We start from the raw sequence: 18847 nt of genomic DNA, 5'->3' as shown, positions 1-18847 counted from the left end.
AGGTGATTTTGTCGGCAGTATTCATTCCGGGAGTGGACAACTGGGAGGCGGATTATCTCAGCTGTTGGGATTTTCATCCAGGAATGTGCATTAAATCCAGAAGTGTTTCACATGCTGGTCCAGAAGTAGGGTTACCCGCAAGTGGACCTGATGGCATCTCGCCACAATTATCAAACGCCCCAGTACGTGTCCAGAACGAGAGATCCAAAGGCAGTGGCGGTGTATGCTCTCACAATCACGTGGCCATACAGTCTTGTGTATCTGTTTCCGCTGTTTGCTAAAACGGATCAAAAGAGAGTCTGTCACAGTCATACTAGTGGCGCTTCATTGACTTCGGAGAGCTTGGTTTTCGGATCTCTGTGGTCTACTCGCGGACGTTCCTTGGCCGCTCCCACTACGTCCGGACCTGTTACAACAGGGTCTGTCCCTTTTCCCCAATTTAGCGCGGCTGCGTTTGACAGAGTGGCTATTGAGACAGCCCTCTTAAAAAGAGAGGGCATTCCAGAATAGGTTATACCAACCATGTTACGAGCTAGGAAGCCGGTTACGGCAGCCCATTATTACAGAATTTGGCGTGCCTATATAGGTTGGTGTGAAGCTCAGAAGTTTCCGACATCTTTCAAGTTATCCCGTCTTTTGTTATGTCTACAGATGGGGTTAGATGGAGGTCTGCGTTTATCCACACTAAAGGTGCAGATATCTGCGTTGTCAATTTATTTTCAAAGAAGATTGGCTCTATTGCCGTCGGTACACACCTTTATGCAGGGTGTCCTCAGAGTACAGCCTCCATTTCACTCCATTTACTGCGCCATGGGTCTTGAATCTGGTTTTAGATTTCTTATAGACTTTTTATTTTGAACCCTTACAACAAGTGGATATTAAGTTTCTCACTTGGAAAACAATTTCTCTCCTAGCCTTAGCTTCGGCAGGGCGGGTTTCAGATTTGGGTGCCTTGTCATGCAAGCCACTGTATTTAGTGTTTCATAATGACTGAGCGGAACTTCGGACGAATCCCGCTTTCCTACCAAAAGTAGTGTCCTCTTTTCACGTCAATCAACCAATAGTAGTTCCTGTGTTAACAGGAGATTCTGGAATCTTGGTTGTGGTATGCGCATTGCGCGTTTAGGTATTCTGAACGTCTACAGTTCCTAGGACGGATACGTTGTTGTTCTCTATGATGTGGCCAAGATGGGTTGGCCACCTTCTAAGTGGACCTTATCCAGATGGATAAAACTGACCATACGTCAGGCTTACCTTCATGCTAGGTTACAGCCGCCTACATCAGTAACAGCTCATTCCACACGTTCTCCGGGAACGTCATGGGCAGCTGGTCGTGGAGTTTCTACGACACAGCTTTGCAGTGCGGCTACATGGTCTTCAGTGCACACGTTTGTGCAATTTTACAAGTTTGATACTTTTGCAGCATCAGCATCTAGCTTTGGCCGTCTAGTGTTACAGGTGCCAAACAGCTCTCCCGCCCACGGGGGGAAACTTTGGTACGTCCCAAGAGTACTCCAGTGACCCCTAGTGGATGAAAAAGAAAATAGGATTTTGGTACTTACCAGGTAAATCCTTTTCTTTGAATCCATAGGGGGCACTGGATGCCCACCCAGTGCAGTTTTACCTGGTTTGTGGTAAGTTCAGGGGATCTTATGGTAACACACTCTCTCACCGACTGGTTCAAATAAGCTTTCTATGACAACAAAAGGGCACTCACGTGTATTCTGGAGAAAGATGAAAACATCAATAAAGTATAAGTGACATCCCTCATTCCAGCTGGTACATCACCATCTTTTTTCATACCCAAGGAAGCAGGATGTTTTATGGCTTACCACGGTAGATGTTCTGTGTAGGGTAAATCTGTTAACTTAAACAAGTTGAAGGTACAGTACACCCTTTCTGAAATAGAAAAATACTAAAAACAAGTTCAGCAATTTCCAACCCATCAAGTTAGCACCATCCATTCATAGCTGCACCACCAAATAGTAATGATCTGTAGTAAGCTTTCTTAAAATATGTAAAATGCATAAAATTCTCACAAAAGTCTTAAATATTTTAGTATTAACTTAAAAGGAAATGGATTGTTTATGGAGATAAATGTAAAATGTATGAACAGGCTTAGATAGTCCTCATTTTTATTATTTTAACAAACTGTCCAAAGTGAAAGCTCTTTTAGCAAATGATCCAATCATGATAACATCATAAAACATGAAAAGAAATTGGATTTTTTTTAATGCAAATAAATCGCTTATTATAATTAAATAGAATTTTATGATTTGAAAAGTTTTTAATTTATAATTTTTATTGAAACATACAGATGTGTCCTCTTACATCCTTGCTGCAGTCGCACTAAATAGCCCTTCAAGTTGTGCCATGCCGTGGCAGGACTCGATAGGGACAAGTGACTTTTTTGGGGGGTTCTTTTGCTGCGAAAAAAATGCGTCTTAGACGCAATATAATGCAATAAGACACACAAACATATTTTGCTGATTAAAATGATATGTGGCACGCCTATATTCTTTGTGTGACTGTATTTGCATTCAAAATGCTATGCTACAGTGTTTTCCTGGAAAACACTATAGTTTAATGTTGGATGCAGACAGAGCCGCTATTACATACAGAATATAGGCCTGCCGCATATCATTTTAATCAGCAGATGTTCCTGCAGCATATTGCATTATATTGCAGGATTATTTCAAAACTGTGTACAATTAAATTAATTTTTATTTTTGAGATAGATACATATACATATATGTGTATGTATGTATATATATATATATATATATATATATATATATATATACACATAAATACAGATTCTGATAGCGCCCAGTAGTAATTAAAAATATATTAAAATTCAACCGAATACATGTGTTAAATGTATCAGGCAGAAATGTAATTTGAGACAATCACTCACAATACAGTTTACAGAGCAAACAGACCCTTATAATACCATTGGTTTCAAAGGCCTGCCGTTCATGTATAATAGAGGAGAATTGTTCTCTATATACCAACGCGTTTCGTCCTTATAAGGACTTAATCAGGGGAAACCCATTCTAAAGAAAATATTCCTCTGTTGAAACAGTTCACTAAACATGGAGTAGGACCTCTACAGGTGAGGTAAATCCTCTATGAATCAAGGTGGTGTAAGAAAGCTAATTATTTTGCTAGTGTTTATAAAATGTAGAATTGTATCTTTGACATGGGCCAGTGGAATATGGATAATCCAAACCCATAAATTAAGTCTTTGTAGAAGACATATGAAATAAATATTAGTTGTGATTCACATCTACAGGTGAAAATAATCTCTTTATTAAGGACTCGGAGCCACTAAAATGTCCCATAAAAAGCAGGTCTTGCTATTTGGGAGGAGACACATTCACACTTCATTGGAATCCACCATATAGCACCTTATTTAGGAAAGTACCCGATTTTTGTGGGACATTTTATGGGTTTGAACTATCCATATTCCACTGGCCCATGTCAAAGATCCAAATCTACATTTTATAAACAACACTAACAAAATAATTAGCATTCTTACTCCATCTTGATTCATAGAGGATTTACTTTGCCTGTAGAGGTCCTACTCCATTTTTAGTGGACAGTTCCAACATAGGAATATTTTCTTTAAAACTGATTTCCCCTGGTGGAGTCCTTATAAGGACGAAACACGTTGGATATAGAGAACAATTCTCTATTATACATGAACGTCAAGCCTTTGAATCCGATGGTATTCTAAGGGTCTGTTTGCTCTGTAAAATGTATTGTGAGTGATTGTCTCAAATTACATTTCTGTCTAATAAATTTTTAACACATGTATTCGGTTACTGGTTAGATTTTAATATATTTTTAATTACTATTGTGTGCCCTCACAATCTGTGTATATTGTATTTCCTTTACCCTGACCTAGCAAAAGAGTTATTCTAGAGGTGCGGTCTTACATAAGCACAGGATAAAGGTAAATTGTTTATATGCTTTTATATATAATATATATATATTTATTTCTCCGGCAGGGTCCACAGTTTATCCACAGGATAACATTGGGAAAAGATGACGTAACAGCGGTTTTGCACCAATCGGTCAAAGCTTTAGGCCTCCCAACAGGCCCATCCATTTATCCCCGCCTCCTGGTTCAGGCAAATAATTTTTTTGTTTGGTGCTGCAGGAGCCGGACCATGGTCAAGAGGGCTGCTGGTTTTTTAGCAGCCATAAGTTTTTTATTTTATTTTTATAGTCTTACTATTTATTTTAGTGATATCGCTGAAAAGCGTCTTATACGTACCTTAGAAAGAGTCACTCCAACATCTCCCCGCCGGGTCACGACAATGCTTACCCATGAGTACAGTGCTGTTTCGGCGGGCGTCTGTGTCGAATGTACTAGCAAGTCCAGCAGATGTTACCAGGCTGTGGCCGAAGCACGGGGAGAAGGTAAGGCATCAGTTCTGCTTAGAGAGGGAACACGGACACAGTCGCACTGTTTTGGGAGGAGACTACCAAACAGTCGCTGACGCGGCTGCCACCTAGGGTGCAGCAGCGCTAGGCTGCAGGGATCATAGGCTCCAGGGGTAGTATGAGGCCGCGATCCCTAGGGTTGATGTCAGCAGTGGGGAGTCAGAAAACTCCCTTGGTCGTCCCTCCCCCCGGTTCATGACCAGTTTCCTCTGATTCTACGGCCATAAACTGATTTCCCTCTTCCGTCTGAGACGCTGTGTATCTAAAGGGACCCAGTCGCATCATAGGCGGCTGTGTGACTGGTGCGTCAGTGTTCACTTGTGCGTCAGTGTTCACTTGGGCGTCTGTGTTCACTGTAGGTTCATGGGGCGAGTGTGTGCACTATTAGCGCCTGGTTCCACTCAGTGTTCGCTAACGTATTGATCGATCCTGGAAGCGGGGTGAGTCTCCCTGTATCCAACTCTACTGATTTGGGTAATACAGCACTAAGTCTCTATCTACCTTTGAGTACGAATAGTTGGATAAGTGCCTGATGCATACGGGTCTGATAACTATTGCTGCTGGTTTCATTTGCTATCAGACTGAATACGGTTAAATCCTATATAAGGTAATGCAGTAATATGTTTTTCCTACATACTTGACATGAATTTGTAGTTGATTATGTGCTCATATTGCTTATTATACTAATGTATAACCTGTGACTGATTGCTAGTGTGATTGCTGACTTTACTATAATTCAGTTTATCTGTGTATTCCGATCCTCAATGCTTGTGCAATGCAGGGTAAGGTCGGATTGTATGTCACGTTAACAAATTTTAAGGTGATTTACAGTCACAAATTGTGTAGTAACACTGTACAGGTGTGTGATTTATTTACCATGTCTAAGAGCGGCAAGGGTGAGGAAAATACACTTTCCACAGCAGCACCAACACTCATTTCATGTTTGTCTTGCAAAGCTGGGTTAACCTATCACGATCTGGTTCAAAGGGATTATGTGCAAAATGTTTCAGTTGTCACCGAAGCCTCTTAAATAACCGAGGCAAGCACAGGTTCTAGTTGAACCTTCTTGGGCTACTTTGCACAGACATTATCCATTATGCTGTTGCTGAACAGATAATGCCAGCTCCTATACCAGGGATAGGTTACCTTATTAACCCTTACATGCAACATTCATTCTGAGGTTTATCCACCTCGGGAAATGGCAAACTCTCAACAAAAGCAGGCTTAAAGGCCGGTGGTAAGTAAATCACATAAACATGATACAACATCTTCACAGCCTACACATGTTTTAGAAGAGGATTCGTCGGAGGATGAGGACTCATTGCACTTCGGAGGAAGGTCTCAGCTCCGTGGACATACCTGAGCTAATTAGTGTTTTGCAAGCCATTCTATCCTTAGAAGAGGCAGCAGAGCCTGTGTAAATAAAACTAAGGCAACTGTTTAAACGTCCCAAAACAGCTGATGGAAATTATGCAAGTGGTTTGGGTTACACCCAGTATGAATTTAGAATTCCAAGAAATGGGTACAATTGCCTCTCAGGCATCCGCTTCAGCAGTAGCAGCTCGCAGTGCGGGTTGGCTATGTAGATGGTAAACTGACTCAGAATCCAGGAAGGTTCGGGAGTCTTATTTTTGTTTACTGGAGAAATTCTTTTTGGTAAAGAATTAAACAGTATTTTGGAGTCAGAAGCAGACTCCAAGAAAGTGAAGTTTTCCTTTCACACATAAATTCAAGCCTAGCTTCCAGCTTTTTAATACTTTCAGGAATCAAGGAAAAGCAAAAGGAAAGGGTAATGGCAAATAGTCCCATTCCAACAAGTCTGGTAAGACTAAAAGGTATTGGGCTACCAGAGTACCGTTTTTCAAATCTGAAAATAAGCCATCAGCCTCATGGTGCTGGCCTCCACATGGGGATACCCAGGGTGGGAGGTTGACTTCTTCAGTTTGCACAGATCTGGCAGCAGTCTACTACAAATCCTGGGTGCAAGAAGCGGTATCTCACGGTTATGACCTACAGCCCCACCGCACTGGACATGCCCAATCTTGTCTGATCTTGGAAGCAAAGAGGTCTTGGTCCTGGTTAGTACTTGGATGGCAAACCATCTGGGATTACCAAGTGCTGTAAGTACTTTCAAGAAACACCCTCAATAAAAAAAAGGTGTACCAGCCCATCTTTAGTGGAAATGAAGACCAGGGCTTTGCAAAAGGCATTACAGGAGTTGCTTTAGTCAGGAGTGATACTGTAGTTCCAGTTCCTCCTGCACAACGAGGACAAGGTTTCCAACCTGTTTTTAGTCCAGAAGCCAAATGTGTTGTGCTGGCCCATACTCAATCTCAAAGCGCTGAACAAGTACATTTGGGTGCCTCGGGTTTCATATGGAGAATTTACGTTCCATTATTTTGGCCATGGAGCAGGAGGATTTTATGGTATCCCTGGATATCCAGAATGCTGATCTAAATGTTCCTATAGCACTGTCCCATCAGCGCTACGGTTTGTTGGGTTTGCTATCCTCCAGCATCATTTTCAGTTTCAGGCCCTACCATTTGCACTGACCACAGCTCCCAGAGTATTCACCAAAATTATGGTGGTGATGACATCTTATCTCTATTAGCAGGGGATAAGGATTTTAAAAAATCCATTCCTCGATCACTTATTAATCCTGGCACAGTCTCAGGAATTGTTCAGTGTCTGTTACCGATATACGATTGGCTTATAAATTGGGCAAAGTCCTCTCTAGTTCCGTCACAACAGATGACTCACTTGGGCGCTGTGTTGTAATTGTGTATTCAGAGAGAAATTTTACCTCTGAACAAAATAGCTAAAATTCACTTAAGGATTAAGGAGTTGCTATACAGTCAAATGGTATCCATTTACGCGGTAATGCGTGTGGCGGGTTTGATGGCGTAGACCAGTGTTTCTCAAACTCGGTCCTCAGGACCCCAGACAGTGCATGTTTTGCAGGTAACCCAGCAAGTGCACAGGTGTATTAATTTATCACGGACACATTTTAAAAGGTCCGCAGGTGGAGCTAATTATTTTACTTGTGATTCTGTGAGGAGACCTGCAAAACATGCACTGTGTGGGGTCCTGAGGACCGAGTTTGGGAACCTGTGGTGTAGACATTTGACATGATGGAGTATACTCAGTTCCACTCGATACATCTGCAACGTCTGATCCTTTCCAAGTGGAAAAGTTTTTCATCAGACAATAAAAGTGCAGATTATGGTCTTTCCTCTGGAAGTTAGGAGGTACCTAGCCTGGTGGCTACAGACATCCTATCTGGACAAAGGGAGGCTCCTTTGGATATCAGATTGGGAAACTCTGACAATGGATTCCAGTCTGCAGGGCTGGGGAGAAGTGTCAGGAATAAGTGGTTTCCAGGGGTAGTGGACCAAGGAAGAAAGTTGCCTGCCAATAAATATATTGGAACTTCGGGCCATATATATTGCATTTATTCAGGCAAAGAATACAGTATCTTTCTGCGGAAACCAGTCAGAATCCTCTCGGACATTGCAATGTCAGTAGCGTACCTCAACCATCAAGGAGTATCTTGCAGCCAATACATAATGAAGAAGGTAAGTCACACCTTAAGGTGGGCAGAACTTCATTATCTAGCCTTGTCTGCAGTATACATTCCGGGAGTCCTAAACTGGGAAGCAGGTTTTCTCAGTCGACACGCCATTCATGCAAACGAATGGGCTTTACACCTCAAGGTCTTAAAAACTCTGGTAGATAATGGGGTAAATTGCTAACCTGCAGGATGTGCAAACTTGTTTCCTGGGACTGTTGCACATTCAACCTCCTTTGTTCCTCTTACAGATCCTCGGGACCTAAGTTTAGTCCTAAAGGCCCTTCAAGTTGCCCCATTTGAACCACTAAAAAGAGTGCATCTTAAACGGTTGACAGCTAAAGTTCTCTTTATTCTGGCTATTGCTTCAGTTAGAAGAGTTTTCAAATTTAGGGGCATTGTTTTGTCGCCCCCCATTTCTGATTTTTTTTTATCCAGATAGAGCGGTTCTTAGAACCAAATCTGGGTATCTTCCTAAGGTGGACATTCTCTTCGTTCTCTACGGTCTTCACAAGAGAGGATGGACTGCTGATAAGCAGACACTGGCAAAGTGGCTTCGGTTGAAAATTTCAGAAGCATACTCTCAAGCTGATCTCCCTGTTCTGGCTAATGTCTCTGCTCATTCTACTTCTAAGGTAGGTCCATTATGGGCAGCACAACGTGGCGCTTCAGCAGAATAGATAAGTTAGGTAGCCACATGGTCTTCATTAACACATTCATTAGACATTATGTCTATGATACTTTTGCCTCTCAGGACGCTGAATTCGGGCGAAGGATTCTCCTGTCCAATCAGGAGCATTCCCGCCACTAAATTGCTTTGGGACATCCCAATGTTATCCTGTGGATAACCTGTGGACCCTGCCGGAGAAATATTCATTGTGGTAAGAACTTACCGTTGATAATGTTATTTCTCCTAAGTCCAAAGGATCCACAGGGATCCCACCCTGATGCACCTGGTTTAAGGATCCGTTCACTCTCTAATCTCTTCCTTCTTGTATGGAAGGGTGTGCATGTGTGGTGTTCTCTCCTTATTAGGGCTCACTATGATGCTCCTGCTTTTTTAAAAACAGCTGATTTGCCTGAGCCAGGAGGCGGGGATATATGGACGCATGCTGGGAGGCCGAAAGCTTTGACTGATTGGTGCAAATCCGCTGTCGTGTCATCATATCCCAATGTTATTCTGTGGATACTGTGGACAGGAGAAATACCGTTATCATTGGTAAGTTCATACCATAACGAATATTTATCTTTTCAGAATATTACTGATGCCATTGGTCGAGCGGTTGCTGATGCCCTTCATTTAACAATCCACACAGCATACAGAGAAACTTTCCAGAGCATTGTGCTTCCTGCATTTGAGAAGGGTTGTCAGTCTATGTTCCAGCAGATAAATAGCAGCTTCAAACAAGGCACCCAAGAGTGTAAGATGAGTTTATCTATCTTTTTATATATATATTTTTTTCTGATGTAGATTTTTGCTATTTTTTTTTTTTATGTATTTTCCCTTGTTTTCTGTTGACAGCAAGCAAGGGGTTTAGATTCTTATGTGATTAAGGGTTTTCAATTTCCCTGTTCATAGTAGCTAAGACAATGTACCAAGCCAGAGCATTTTAATGCTCACCTATAATTGGATTATCTTGCTAGTAGTAGTTGCTTCATCCCTGTTATTTGGGCTTTCTGCTGCTAACCATATTGTACTTGTTTAGGCATCGGGGAGGTTCACTTAGGTTTAGGCACCACCACAGGGAGATTAGGGTTAGGCACTAAGGGGGGAGGTTAGGGTTAGACTGGGGGAAAGAGAAGGCTAGGGGGTAGATGACAGGGATTACATACTAAACCCGGTAAAACAAGTCAGTGTTAGAAAGAATCGGTTGTATGAGATAATAGTGAGTTGTCGGGAATTCACATGTTTAAGGATATCGGAAATATGAAGAATATACAAAGACGAAAGGTTACAGGGTATCAGATGTGAACACAAAAGTAATATATAAAATGTATTTTTTCTTACGTCCTAGAGGATGCTGGGGTCCACATTAGTACCTTGGGGTATAGACGGGTCCACTGGAGCCTTCGGCACTTTAAAAGATTAATAGTGTGGGCTGGCTCCTCCCTCTATGCCCCTCCCACAGACCTTAGTTTAGAATTTGTGCCCGAGAGAGGCAGACGCAGCTAGTGGAGCTCCCACAAGGGTTTCACTAAATGATAATTCTAAGGTTTTAATTCAACACAGGGAGGCTGCTGGCCGCCACCTCTTAACATGCTGAAGAGTTGCTGAGTGGTGAGTATACTGCCAGCGGACCGTCAGAACGGGACGCTGGCGTTTTCTTTAGGGCGGCATAAGGGACGGAGCGCAGTGGTGACAGGCTGCACTCCGGTGGGCACACATTGACACTTAAGGGTGCAGAGCGCAGAGGAGTGCTCTGAGCCGGCATTTACCTACACTGGCCGACAAAAGCTGTACAGTGGCTACAGCTCGCTGTTCAGCATAAAACCCTTAGGTCAGTATAATCTCAAAAAACAGCGAGAGAGCGCCGCGCCATTGCGGGGGCGGAGCTTCTTCCTCACTATGACCCAGCACTCACCAGCGCCATTTTCTACCTGCAGATCCTAGGAACAGGACGCTGACCTCCTCTTCACTCCTGCGGTACCAGGATGTTATAGAAGGTGGGAGTACATACTGTAGTAGAATAACCTTATAGGTTAATAGTGCGCTGCCGTGGCATATATAATTACATATATAAAACTGGCTCTGAACTCTGTTGATCCTCACGATTTTGGTAGGAATACTGTCCCTGGCATATCCCTGTGTGACTGTTTTGTGTGAGTGTCATTTTGCACATTATCATGTCTCAAGAATCGGGTGCAACAGAGGTGGAATCCTTAGAGGACGCCATTTTAGGGACTCAGGTTTGCAATGTGGTAGCTCTTCCCTCGGGATGAACCTATATGGCTTAAGGGAATAAAGGGAATGATATCTCAGATTTCCCACAACATGTCTCATACTGAGAAAGAAACACAGGTTTGAAGACATTCTGTAGAGAGTGCTTTGTTTGCAGAACCCTCTACTTCTACCAAACCAGCAAAAAAGTGTTCATTTACTGAAATTATGCAAGTCGACACAGATACCGACTCCCATACGGGGGAGGGCTTAGATGACACCAGGATAGCTGACGCTGCCCTGGCTAAAAGTATAAGACACATGATTCAAGCCATAAAAGAGGTGTTAGAGACACTACCCCAGTACAGGAAAAGAAAGCTTATTTTAAATTGCACAAAAAAACCTGAAGTTACTTTTCCTCCTTCAGAGGAACTTAACACTGTATTTGAAAAATCCTGGTTAAATCCAGAGAAAAAAATCCAAATTCCTAAGAGAATTCTGGTAGCTTAACCATTCCCTACAGAGGATAGTAAAAAATGGGAAACCCCGCCTATGGTCGATGCTTTGGTGTCCAGACTATCAAAAAGGATTACTTTACCTGGTACAGGTAAAGTAATCCTTTTTGATAGTCTGGACACCGGTACGGCAACACTTAAAGAACCAGCCGACCGCAAAATTGAAACTACACTCAAATCCCTTTACACGGCTCAGATACTATTCTTAGGCCAACTATTGCATGTGCATGGGTAGCTAGTGCCATTGTAAAATGGTCTGAGAATTTATCAGAAGAACTAGATACTATGGATAGGGATGATGTGGTTTTACTCCTTGGTCCCATTACAGATTCTGCAGGTTTCACGGTAGAGGCCATGAAAGACATAGGACTTATAGCAGCAAGAATGTCGGCTATGTCTATCTCAGCACGCAGAGGTCTCTGGATTCGCCAGTGGACTACGGACGCAGAATCAAAGAAGAGCATTAAGACTCTTTACTATACCGGGGAGGTGCTATTCGGAGAGGCACTGGACACCTGGATATCCAAAGCAATGGCGGGTAAGTTAACATTTCTTCCCTCAGCACCAACTCCACCACAGAAACCTTACAGCACCCTTCCGATGCATTCCTTTCGGGCCGCAAAAGCCAAAAGGGGCAGGGGTGGCCATTCCTACTTCAGGGGAGGACGTGGAAAATCCAAGAGACCGACCGCAGCAAGTTCCCAGGAACAGAAATCCACTTCTGCTTCCTCAAAAACTTCAGCATGACGTTGGGGCTCCCCTACAGGTGGGAGCATACTTACAGAATTTCAGTCCAACGTGGGCCCTATCAGGCTTGGATCCCTGGGTAATACAATTTGTTTCCCACCTTGCCGATTTTTCAAGTCAACCTTACCAGTTTCTCCAGAAGTAAAGTCAAAGACTCTGGAGGCCATTCAGAAGTTGGTCCGAGACAGGGTAATTGTTCCCGTCCCACAACCACAACAAGGCAGAGGGTTTTACTCCAGTCTGTTTGTGCTACCGAAGCCGGATGGCTCAGTAAGACGAATTTTAAATCTCAAGGCATTGAACCGATTCTTAAAGGAATTCAAGTTCAAGATGAAATCCCTAAGGGCAGTGATCTCCAGCCTGGAGGAAGGGAAATTCCTGGTGTCTCTGGACATCAAGAACGCGTACCTGTATGTCCCCATTTGGCCTTCTCATCAATCCTACTTAAGATTTGCTGTTCTGGAATGTCACTATCAGTTCCAGATGCTAGCATTTGGGCTGTCAACCGCACCGAGGATATTCACAAAGATGATGGCAGAGATGATGGTTCTCCTGCGCAAGCAAGGAGTGAACGTTATCCCATTTCTCTATCGTCCTAGTGGATGCTGGGGTTCCTGAAAGGACCATGGGGAATAGCGGCTCCGCTGGAGACAGGGCACAAAAGTAAAGCTTTCCGATCAGGTGGTGTGCACTGGCTCCTCCCCCTATGACCCTCCTCCAAGCCAGTTAGATTTTTGTGCCCGGCCGAGAAGGGTGCAATCTAGGTGGCTCTCCTAAAGAGCTGCTTAGAAAAGTTTAGCTTAGGTTTTTTATTTTACAGTGAGTCCTGCTGGCAACAGGATCACTGCAACGAGGGACTTAGGGGAGAAGAAGTGAACTCACCTGCGTGCAGGATGGATTGGCTTCTTGGCTACTGGACATCAGCTCCAGAGGGACGATCACAGGTACAGCCTGGATGGTCACCGGAGCCTTGCCGCCGGCCCCCTTGCAGATGCTGAAGTAAGAAGAGGTCCAGAATCGGCGGCAGAAGACTCCTCAGTCTTCTAAAGGTAGCGCACAGCACTGCAGCTGTGCGCCATTTTCCTCTCAGCACACTTCACACGGCAGTCACTGAGGGTGCAGGGCGCTGGGAGGGGGGCGCCCTGGGAGGCAAATGAATACCTATTTTGGCTAAAAATACCTCACATATAGCCTCCGGAGGCTATATGGAGATATTTAACCCCTGCCAGAATCCGTTAAGAGCGGGAGACGAGGCCGCCGAAAAAGGGGCGGGGCCTATCTCCTCAGCACACAGCGCCATTTTCCCTCACAGAAAGGCTGGAGGGAAGGCTCCCAGGCTCTCCCCTGCACTGCACTACAGAAACAGGGTTAAAACAGAGAGGGGGGGCACTAATTTGGCGTTAGAAATAGATAAAAAAGATGCTATAAGGGAAAACACTTATATAAGGTTGTCCCTATATAATTATAGCGTTTTTGGTGTGTGCTGGTAAACTCTCCCTCTGTCTCTCCAAAGGGCTAGTGTGTCCTGTCCTCTATCAGAGCATTCCCTGTGTGTGTGCTGTGTGTCGGTACGTGTGTGTCGACATGTATGAGGACGATGTTGGTGAGGAGGCGGAGAAATTGCCTGTAATGGTGATGTCACTCTCTAGGGAGTCGACACCGGAATGGATGGCTTATTTAGGGAATTACGTGATAATGTCAACACGCTGCAAGGTCGGTTGACGACATGAGACGGCCGACAAACAATTAGTACCGGTCCAGACGTCTCAAAAACACTGTCAGGGGTTTTAAAACGCCCGTTTACTTTAGTCGGTCGACACAGACACAGACAGGGACACTGAATCCAGTGTCGACGGTGAATAAACAAACGTATTCCTTATTAGGGCCACACGTTAAAGGCAATGAAGGAGGTGTTACATATTTCTGATACTACAAGTACCACAAAAGAGGGTATTATGTGGGATGTGAAAAAACTACCGTAGTTTTTCCTGAATCAGATAAATTAAATGAAGTGTGTGATGATGCGTGGGTTCCCCCCGATAGAAAATTATGAGCGGTATACCCTTTCCCGCCAGAAGTTAGGGCGCGTTGGGAAACACCCCTTAGGGTGGATAAGGCGCTCACACGCTTATCAAAACAAGTGGCGGTACCGTCTATAGATAGGGCCGTCCTCAAGGACCAGCTGACAGGAGGCTGGAAAATATCATAAAAAGTATATACACACATACTGGTGTTATACTGCGACCAGCGATCGCCTCAGCCTGGATGTGCAGAGCTGGGGTGGCTTGGTCGGATTCCCTGACTAAAAATATTGATACCCTTGACAGGGACAGTATTTTATTGACTATAGAGCATTTAAAGGATGCATTTCTATATATGCGAGATGCACAGAGAGATATTTGCACTCTGGCATCAAGAGTAAATGCGATGTCCATATCTGCCAGAAGATGTTATGGACACGACAGTGGTCAGGTGATGCAGATTCCAAACGGCACAAAGGTGTATTGCCGTATAAAGGAAGAGGAGTTATTTGGGGTCGGTCCATCGGACCTGGTGGCCACGGCAACTGCTGGAAAATCCGCCGTTTTTACCCTAAGTCACATCTCTGCAGAAAAAGACACCGTCTTTTCAGCCTCAGTCCTTTCGTCCCTATAAGATCATATCTGCCCAGGGATAGAGGAAAGGGAAGAAGACTGCAGCAGGCAGCCCATTCCCAGGAACAGAAGCGTTCCACCGCTTCTGACAAGTTCTCAGCATGGCGCTGAGACCGTACAGGACCCCTGGATCCTACAAGTAGTATCCCAGGGGTACAGATTGGAATGTCGAGACGTTTCCCCTTCGCAGGCTCCTGAAGTCTGTTTTACCAAGGTCTCCCTCCGACAAGGAGGCAGTATGGGAAAAAATTCACAAGCTGTATTCCCAGCAGGTGATAATTAAATTACCCCTCCTACTACAAGAAAAGGGGTATTATTCCACACTATATTGTGGTACTGAAGCCAGAAGGCTAGGTGAGACTTATTCTAAAAAATTTTTTGAACACTTACAAAGGTTCAAATCAAGATGGAGTCACTCAGAGCAGTGATAACGAACCAGGAAGAAGGGGACTATATAGTGTCCCGGGACATCAGGGATGCTTACCTCTATGTCCCAAATTTGCCCTTCTCACTAAGGGTACCTCAGGTTCGTGGTGCAGAACTGTCACTATCAGTTTCAGACGCTGCCGTTTGGATTGTCCACGGCACCCCGGGTCTTTACCAAGGTAATGGCCGAAATGATGATTCTTCTTCGAAGAAAAGGCGTCTTAATTATCCCTTACTTGGACGATCTCCTGATAAGGGCATAGTCCAGGGAACAGTTGGAGGTCGGAGTAGCACTATCTCGGATACTGCTACAACAGCACGGGTGGATTCTAAATATTCCAAAATCGCAGCTGATCCCGACGACACGTCTGCTGTGCCTAGGGATGATTCTGGACACAGTCCAGAAAAAGGTGTTTCTCCCGGAAGAGAAAGCCAGGGAGTTATCCGAGCTAGTCAGGAACCTCCTAAAAACAGTGCATCATTGCACAAGGGTCCTGGTAAAAATGGTGGCTTCCTACGAAGCAATTCCATTCGGCAGATTTCACGCAAGAACTTTTCAGTGGGATCTGCTGGACAAATGGTCCGGATCGCATCTTCAGATGCATCAGCGGATAACCCTATATCCAAGGACAAGGGTGTCTCTCCTGTGGTGGTTATAGAGTGCTCATCTTCTAGAGGGCCGCAGATTCGGCATTCAGGATTGGATGCTGGTGACCACGGAGCCCAGCCCGAGAGGCTGGGGAGCAGTCACACAAGGAAAAAATTTCCAGGGAGTGTGATCAAGTCTGGAGACTTTTCTCCACATAAATATACTGGAGCTAAGGGTAAATTTATAATGCTCTAAGCTTAGCAAGACCTCTGCTTCAAGGTCAGCCGGTATTGATCCAGTGGGAAAAACATCACGGCAGTCGCCCACGTAAACAGACAGGGCGACACAAGAAGCAGGAGGACAATGGCAAAAACTGCAAGGACTTTTCGCTGGGCGGAAAATCATGTGATAGCACTGTCAGCAGTGTTTCATCCCGGGAATGGAAACTGGGAAGCAGACTTCCTCAGCAGGCACGACCTCCACCCGGGAGAGTGGAAACTTCATCGGGAAGTTTTTTCCACATGATTGTAAACCGTTGGGAAATACCAAAGGTGGACATGATGGCGTCCCGTCTGAACAAAAAACGGGACAGGTATTGCGCCAGGTCAAGAGACCCTCAGGCAATAGCTGTGGACGTTCTGGTAACACCGTGGGTGTACCAGTCGGTGTATGTGTTCCCTCCTCTGCTTCTCATACCTAAGGTGCTGAGAATTATAAGACGTAGAGGAGTAAGAACTATACTCATGGCTCCGGATTGGCCAAGAAGGACTTGGTACCCGGAACTTCAAGAGATGCTTACAGAGGTCTTATGGCCTCTGCCGCTAAGAAGGGACTTGCTTCAGCAAGTACCATGTCTGTTCCAAGACTTACCGCAGCTGCGTTTGTCGGCATGGCGGTGGAAAGCCGGATCCTAAGGGAAAAAGGCATTCCGGAAGAGGTCATTACTACCCTGGTCAAAGCCAGAAAGGAGGTGACCGCACAACATTATCACCACATGTGGCGAAAATATGTTGCGTGGTGTGAGGCCAGGAAGGCCCCACAAAGAAATTTCAACTCGGTCGTTTCCTGCATTTCCTGCAAACAGGAGTGTCTATGGGCCTCAAATTGGGGTCCATTAAGGTTCAAATTTCGGCCCTGTCGATTTTCTTCCAGAAAGAATTGGCTTCAGTTCCTGAAGTCCAGAAGTTTGTCAAGGGAGTATTGCATATACAACCCCCTTTTGTGCCTCCAGTGGCACTGTGGGATCTCAACGTAGTTCTGGGATTCCTCAAATCACATTCGTTTAAAACCAGTCAAATCTGTGGATTTGAAGCATCTCACATGAAAAGTGACCATGCTCTTGGCCCTGGCCTGGACCAGGCGAGTGTCAAATTGGTGGTTTTTTCTCAAAAAAGCCCATATCTGTTTGTCCATTCGGACAGGGCAGAGCTGCGGACTCGTCCCCAGTTCTCTCCCTAAGGTGGTGTCAGTGTTTCACCTGAACCAGCTTATTGTGGTGCCTTGCACCTACTAGGGACTTGGAGGACTCCAAGTTGCTAGATGTTGTCAGGGCCCTGAAAATATGTTCCAGGACGGCTGGAGTCAGGAAAACTGACTTGCTGTTATCCTGTATGCACCCAACAAACTGGGTGCTCTTGCTTCTAAGCAGACTATTGCTAGTTGGATGTGTAATACAATTCAGCTTGCACATTCTGTGGCAGGCCTGCCACAGCCAAAATATGTAAATGCCCATTCCACAAGGAAGGTGGGCTCATCTTGGGCGGCTGCCCGAGGGGTCTCGGCTTTACAACCTTGCCGAGCAGCTACTTGGTCAGGGGCAAACACGTTTGCTAAATTCTACAAATTTGATACCCTGGCTAAGGAGGACCTGGAGTTCTCTCATTCGGTGCTGCAGAGTCATCCGCACTCTCCCGCCCGTTTGGGAGCTTTGGTATAATCCCCATGGTCCTTTCAGGAACCCCAGCATCCACTAGGACGATAGAGAAAATAAGAATTTACTTACCGATAATTCTATTTCTCTGAGTCCGTAGTGGATGCTGGGCGCCTATCCCAAGTGCGGATTATCTGCAATACTTGTACATAGTTACAAAAATCGGGTTATTATTGTTGTGAGCCATCTTTTCAGAGGCTCCGCTGTTATCATACTGTTAACTGGGTTTAGATCACAAGTTGTACGGTGTGATTGGTGTGGCTGGTATGAGTCTTACCCGGGATTCAAAATTCCTCCCTTATTGTGTACGCTCGTCCGGGCACAGTACCTAACTGGCTTGGAGGAGGGTCATAGGGGGAGGAGCCAGTGCACACCACCTGATCGGAAAGCTTTACTTTTGTGCCCTGTCTCCTGCGGAGCCGCTATTCCCCATGGTCCTTTCAGGAACCCCAGCATCCACTACGGACTCCGAGAAATAGAATTATCGGTAAGTAAATTCTTATTATCTGGACGATCTATTAATCAAGTCAACTTCCAGGGAAAAGTTGCTACAGAGTATCACACTAACAGTGCAGATACTCCAGGACCACGGTTGGATTCTCAATCGTCCAAAGTCTCAGTTGGAACCAACACAGAGATTAGCATTCTTAGGAATGATTCTCGACACAACAGTACAGAGAGTATTTCTCCCGTTGGAGAAAGCGTTGGTGATTCAATCAATGGTTCGAGAGATCTTGAAGCCAGACCGAGTATCGGTCCATCAATGCATTTGCTTGCTGGGAAAGATGGTATCTGCTTACGAATCACTACAGTTCGGACGTTTCCATGCCAGGTCCTTCCAACTGGATCTCCTGAACAAATGGTCCGGATCACATCTTCACCTACAACAGCGGATACGCCTGTCGCCGAAAGCCAGGATCTCATTCCTCTGGTGGCTGCAGACTTCTCACCTGCTCAAGGGACGCAGGTTTGGGATTCAGAACTGGATCCTCCTGACCATGGATGCAAGTCTAAGAGGTTGGGGAGCGGTCACTCAAGGGGAAAACTTCCCAGGAAGATGGACATGTCTAGAAGTTCTTCTTCACATA

At 44.8% G+C, this 18847-nt stretch overlaps 1 protein-coding gene across 2 annotated transcripts in view; it reads left to right on the top strand.

The window, feature by feature from the left end:
• Window positions 1-18847, top strand: part of EDC4 (enhancer of mRNA decapping 4) — a 1121437-nt gene that overhangs the window by 869025 nt on the left and 233565 nt on the right. For both annotated transcript variants that reach the window (XM_063945256.1, XM_063945257.1), the window contains one exon: window positions 9276-9441. In XM_063945256.1, the coding sequence (XP_063801326.1) occupies window positions 9276-9441 (166 nt within the window). The remainder of the gene's footprint in view (window positions 1-9275; window positions 9442-18847) is intronic.

Source organism: Pseudophryne corroboree, chromosome 11 (genome assembly GCF_028390025.1).
Source record: "Pseudophryne corroboree isolate aPseCor3 chromosome 11, aPseCor3.hap2, whole genome shotgun sequence".
NCBI classification, from domain to species: domain Eukaryota; kingdom Metazoa; phylum Chordata; class Amphibia; order Anura; family Myobatrachidae; genus Pseudophryne; species Pseudophryne corroboree.
The sequence above is the reverse complement of the archived record's forward strand: the minus strand, read 5'-3'. Positions and strand labels throughout refer to the sequence as shown.